At 37.4% G+C, this 6,000-nt stretch overlaps 1 protein-coding gene across 1 annotated transcript in view; it reads left to right on the top strand.

Moving 5' to 3' along the window:
- The first annotated feature begins 1,203 nt into the window (after window positions 1-1,203).
- Window positions 1,204-6,000, top strand: part of LOC121368771 (neuroglian-like) — an 88,578-nt gene continuing 83,781 nt past the window's right edge. The window contains exon 1 of the mRNA XM_041493519.1: window positions 1,204-1,469. Coding sequence (XP_041349453.1) covers window positions 1,317-1,469 — 153 coding nt within the window. The 5' untranslated portion in view covers window positions 1,204-1,316. The remainder of the gene's footprint in view (window positions 1,470-6,000) is intronic.

Raw genomic sequence — 6,000 nt, 5'->3', positions numbered from 1 at the left:
GATCCCTTGCTACTAATGGAAAATCTAGCGAGTTTCATCTCTATGACTGTGTCAAAATGACCATATGTTCGACATCCAATAGTTGATGATTAATAAATCAATGTGCTCTAGTGGTGTCGTTAAACAAAACAAACTTTAGCCATGTATATCCATCATTTTACCCTCAAAATTAGTCATCCATTTAAAAATGCGTGGTGATTCTTTTGCAAACCTATATAGCTGTTTGGTAGTAATGCTAATATGAATAAATTTTATGTAGATTCGGGCTTCTTTTTGTTCTCTTTTTTTTTTTTTTTTTCATTCGGGCAAAAGCAAGTCTGCCCTCCTACAAAAATGGGAGCCCGCTCGCCTATATGTAACAACTCAGTGTATAGGTGCAAAGCCACTACACCGACTTTACTTTACCTACTAATTAATAACTAACCACTAACTCACTAGTACTGTCCCGGACAGACCGCCCAGATAGCTGAAGTGTCTGTATACATATTCAGGGCCGTACCCTCCGGGGGGGCAGGGGGGCAGCTGCCCCCCCTGAGAATCTTGTCCTTTTTTGTTTTTTTATATATCTCCAGTAATAGCATAGAAATGTTTAATCTTTATAGTATGTTAAAAATTATTTATAAAATTTAGTGCCCCCCCCCCCCCCATGGATTTTGGTCAGGGTACGGCCCTGATATTCAAAATGATATGTAAAAAAAACAAAACAAAAAACAACAGCCAAGATTGTATTTGTTAAAACAAAAACAAAAACATATACATGTATATAATGCTCTCAACAATAATCCATGATCATAAAAAAATACCTTTCTTGCATTATTTACTTTGGTCATATCAAGATACCTTTCATCACCCACCCACCTCGACACTCGCCCCCTGTCTCCAGGCGCGTGTATAGGGGCAAGGTTTCATCACCCACCCACCTAGACACTCACCCCCTGTCTCCAGGCGCGTGTATAGGGGCAAGGTTTCATCATTTATCTTTTTTCAATATATTTTTTCCGGGGAGAAAAACTCGAACCCACTATAAACATTAGTCGGCACAGTCTAGACAGCTCCTACTGTTAAATGTTTTGCACACGCGCCTCACCTCAACACGCACACGCACACACACGAACACACACACATTAACACACACAACACACACACACACACACACACACACACACACACACTCATCCCATTATATTACATCACCAAAGAAAACATATACAACTCCTCGGGGAACACATTTCATTTTCAGTGTTTATGATAATGTCAGAAAGAAAAATGAATCCGTTTATCTGTTGGTGACGAAAGCTTTTTTTCAACACAATCCCATGCTGGGCCCCAGTGATTCCAAAGAAAATGGCATAAACATAGAAAAGGCTGAAAGTTGCCTACTTTGTTCTTATCCGTCACTCGGCGCTGGGAAGTCCGCGCGTTTTGATATACCACACCGGTCTTCCCTACTGAATATTTCTGAGAACTTGGTAAGTACATATTCTTTAAGTAAAATTTACTCTTTACGAAAATGTTTATTTGAAATTGTAATATTTGCATGTGAAATAACAGGATGATTTGCAAATCTGGCTTTACCGGGCTTTATCGTTTCCATATTTTTAAGTTTTCTTTTCTTGGCTGTGAAAAAGCAATTTTCAAAGAATTTAGACGCATGGGAACTGAAACTTGATAAGACCGCGCGCCCGTCTAAGCCACGGGAGTCTAATAATTGCGACAGAAAACCCTGACTGCTGTTTGTGAAATCGCGAAATGTTAAATTAGTGAGGCTTTCTGAAGATAAGATAATAAATAAAACATTAAAAAATTAAATAAAAGTCATTTAAAAAAATTGCATAAATATAACATTTTGTGTTTCAAAAAAAAGATTGCTCATTTATATTTGATTTATAACAAACTCTAAATAAATAATCTTTAAAGGAATTTTGCCAAGAATAACTAATTCCAATTGAACTTTAACACATAAATACAGAGGATTACTTAGGCCAAGTTTCTGTACTACTAATATTAATAATTATTATTATACGTAAATTAAAAAATATATACTGATGGAAAGAAATAAGGGAACACATCAATTTGTAGACCAAATTTAATTCACAACTAGCGTAGTAATGTCTGTATTTCATACCAAGTTGTAATGTGGGATTGAATGTCTATAGTGTTGAATGTGCTGCCTATATGTTCCCAGTCAATTTCTGACAATATGAATTAACTTTTGATGCAGTTATTATTTCTTGTTGCTATCTGTGTGATCCTTTATTTATTTCCATCAGTATATATGTACTACAGTAGGCTACACATTGATTGTGATGGCGAATGATAGACCTAACAGTTACATCTCCGAATTAAAGTAGTAGCTTCAAATACTATTTGTTTTAATTTTTTTCAAAAAAAATAAAAATAAAAAATAAATAAATAAAATAAAATAAACAGAGGGCTACTGCATAGATTCCTTGCTCCAAAACCAGTCCTAATTCTTAAAGCTGCAATATCAAGATTATATATGTATCATCGACATAATTTTTCTTACAGTTGCACGCCATTCTTCGATATTGTTTTGGAGGTAACCGTTATTTTAACGGTAATCTAGATCATATATGTTATTGTTTTGGAGGTAACCGTTATTTTAACGGTAATCTAGATCATATGTGTTATTATCTCACCGTGAGCGTCAGAAAGACGGGCATCTTGCTTTAGAGGTAACCGTTTATTTAACGGTAATCTAGATCATATATGTTATTATCTCACCGTGAGCGTCAGAAAAACGGACAGCTTGCTCTAGTAATCTCTGGGGCGGGACGTAGCCCAGTGGTAAAACGTTCGCTTGATGCGCGGTCGGTTTAGAATCGACCCCCGTTGATGAGCCCATTGAGCTATATCTCGTTCCAACCAGTGTACCACGACTGGTATATCAAAGGCCGTGGTATGTACTATCTTGTCTGTGGAATGGTGTATATAAAAGATCCCTTGTCACTAATGGAAAAATGCAGCGGATTTTCCTTTCTGAAACAATACGTCAAAATTAGAAAATGTCAAAAGCAGATGATTGATAAATCAATGTGCTCTAATGGTGCTGCTGCTAAACAAAACAAACTTTAATTTTAGTAATCTCTGTATATAAAAAACCCAAAAAACAAACCCCAACCCACATGGCGGAAGACAGTTGACCATACTTCGAAAACACATGCGTATTATTAAAACAGCAGTTGTGTTTGTATTTTGTATTAGTATAGGAATGAGTGTTATAAAATGCTGGAGGTGTGATTGCAGCTTTAAACTGGATCCACTTTTGGGAATTCCTGATTACGTCTGCATGCTTATCTACACCAAAAAAAGAAAAGAAAAAAAAGAAGAACGTTCCCAGACTATGCAAATACAATTTTCTTTATACTGCAATATATATGACGAACTAAGACATAAACTATCCTATTTGCACATCGCGGAAGCCGGTAAAGCAATTATGAATCCGTCCACGTGTGTCAATCTACGCAACAGCTGCAGAATACGCTCTGCAATTTTCACTTCTTGAGCCTACAATATGTACTTCTCAAATACATTAGTGTAAAAAAAGCAAGGGGCATAGACTTCCCTTTCAGTAATGTTTGTACCTAGCCTGAAATAAGTGGGGCGACAGTACAGAAAGAATCAAGGTACGGTAGAGGATCTTCTCCATATTTTGTTCTACCGGCCCCGATGTTGTATAGTAGTGGTTAAGGCATCGAACATAAGGATGGGAGATACTGGGTTCGCCTCCCGGTACCGGCTTCCACCCAGCGCGAGTTTAACGACTCTCTCACTAATAAGGAAGGAAGAAACTGTTTTATTTAACGACGCACTCAACACATTTTATTTACGGTTATATGGCGTCGAATTCTCACTAATAACTAAACACTAACCCACTTTCCTGGGCAGACAGTCCAGATAGCTGAGGTGTGTGCCCAGGACAGTGTGCTTGAACCTAATTGACTATAAGCACGAAAATAACTATAAATGAATGAATAGTTTTCTAGGAGTGAAACTGCCCCTCCCCCCTTTTCACACCTCCGCTGGATACGGCACTGCTTTAGTAAATAAATAAATATTGGTCAGTAAATTTATTATTTTTTAAAATTATACTGTGCACTCGATGTGCAAGTTCTTATCATAATAAATTTGCCAACTGTCTTGACGGGTTTTGTTTTTTCTGCGTTGAATTATTCTTTTCTTTCTTTCTTTCTTTTTTTTTTTTCTTCAATTTAAAAAAAAAACTTTTTAGGAGGGGGAGGGGTATTAAATTGTAAGATATACTGTTATAATTGATATACAATATAGTAATTATGATGTATATTCTATTTATCAAAGTGTGTGAGAAAGTGTTTAGCGGAATCTGCTTGTCTTCTCTGGGCCGGTTCTATCTAACTCAGTGATAAGTACTCGCTTGAAAGAAAGAAATGGGTTTTTTTTTTTTAACGATGCACTCAACACATTTTATTTACGGTTATATGGCGTCAGACATATGGTTAAGGACCACAAAGTACTCGCCTGAGGTCTATCTCCTCCCCTCCACCTCCCCCAAATCTTGAGGAGACTTGTATCACTGTGAACAGCTTGACATAGTTTCAGATGATCCATTCCTTCGTTGATTCAATCCGCCCACCCTCATATCTATCCACTTATCGATCTACCCATCCATTCATTCCTGCATCCATACAACTATTCATCCACCCATGATTAATCCAATGCATCTAGCCATTTACCCAAAGCACACATAAGTTTTTCCACACGTCCATGCATTTATATATCAATCTGTGGGGATGGTGCATATAAATGATCCCTTGCTGCCAATAGATGTAGCGGGTTTCCTCTCTAAGACTGTGTCAAAATGGCCATATGTTTGACATCCAGTAACCGATGATTAATAAATCATTGTGCTCTAGTGATGTCGTTAAGAAAACAAACTTTTATTTATCTATCCATCATTCTAGGATCGATCCCTTTCGGTGGGCCCATTTGAGCTATTTCTCGTTCCAGCCAGTGCACCGTGACTGGTATATCTGAAAAGGCCATGGTGTGTGCTATCCGGTCTGTGGAATGCTGCATATAAAAGATCCCTTGCTACTAATGAACAAAATGTAGCCGGTTTTCTCACTTAAGGCTATATGTCAAGATTACCAAATGTTTGATATCCAGTAGACGATGATTAATAAATCAATGTGTTCTAATTGTGTCGTTAAACAAACCTTACTATCTATCCATCAACACCCACCCACCCATCCGTCCGTCCGTCTGTCTGTCCATCCATCCATCCATCCATCTATCCATCTCTCTCTCTCTCTCTCTCAATGTGTTGAGTGCGTCGTTAAATAAAACATTTCTTTCCTTCTTCCTCTCTGTCTCTCTCTCTCTCTCTCGTTCTTTATCTATAAAGTAATTATTTGTGCTAACTAAAGTGAACACCTGATACATCTGTGGTGTGATGAAAGACACACGTGCTCTACACGGACGATAAACCTATTAACCCCTATTTCACCCGACTTCATTTATTTACAAAGAACCCAATACTGGACTCCTGTCTGCACAATCATTCCAGAAGTATTTTCCTCCCTTATTACGAAGAGCACCACGCCTGTGTACATGTTGTCATTGCGAATGGGTTACTTGATCTAAATACTTTACCAATATCAGTCAATGGATCAAGCTATCGTCTTACTGGTTAAAGTGTTTTCTTCCACATTTTTCAGCCAATTCTCACCACTGGTGACTAACACTAGAGTTACAGTGATGACCTGATAACACAAACAACATTGTATCTTCCACATTTTCCAGCTAATTTTCACCACTGTAGACTAGCATTGGAGTTTCATTGATGACCTAATAACAAAAACATTATCGTATATTTTACATTTAAAAGCTAATTCTCGCCACTGTAGACTAGCATTGGAGTTACAGCGATGTCCTGATAACAAAAACAACATTGTATCTTCCACATTTCTCAGCTAATTCTCGCCAATGTCGACTAACATT

This window comes from Gigantopelta aegis, chromosome 3 (assembly GCF_016097555.1).
Source record: "Gigantopelta aegis isolate Gae_Host chromosome 3, Gae_host_genome, whole genome shotgun sequence".
In the NCBI taxonomy this organism is placed as follows: domain Eukaryota; kingdom Metazoa; phylum Mollusca; class Gastropoda; order Neomphalida; family Peltospiridae; genus Gigantopelta; species Gigantopelta aegis.
Note: the sequence above shows the minus strand (reverse complement) of the source record. Positions and strands in the feature narration are given on the sequence as shown.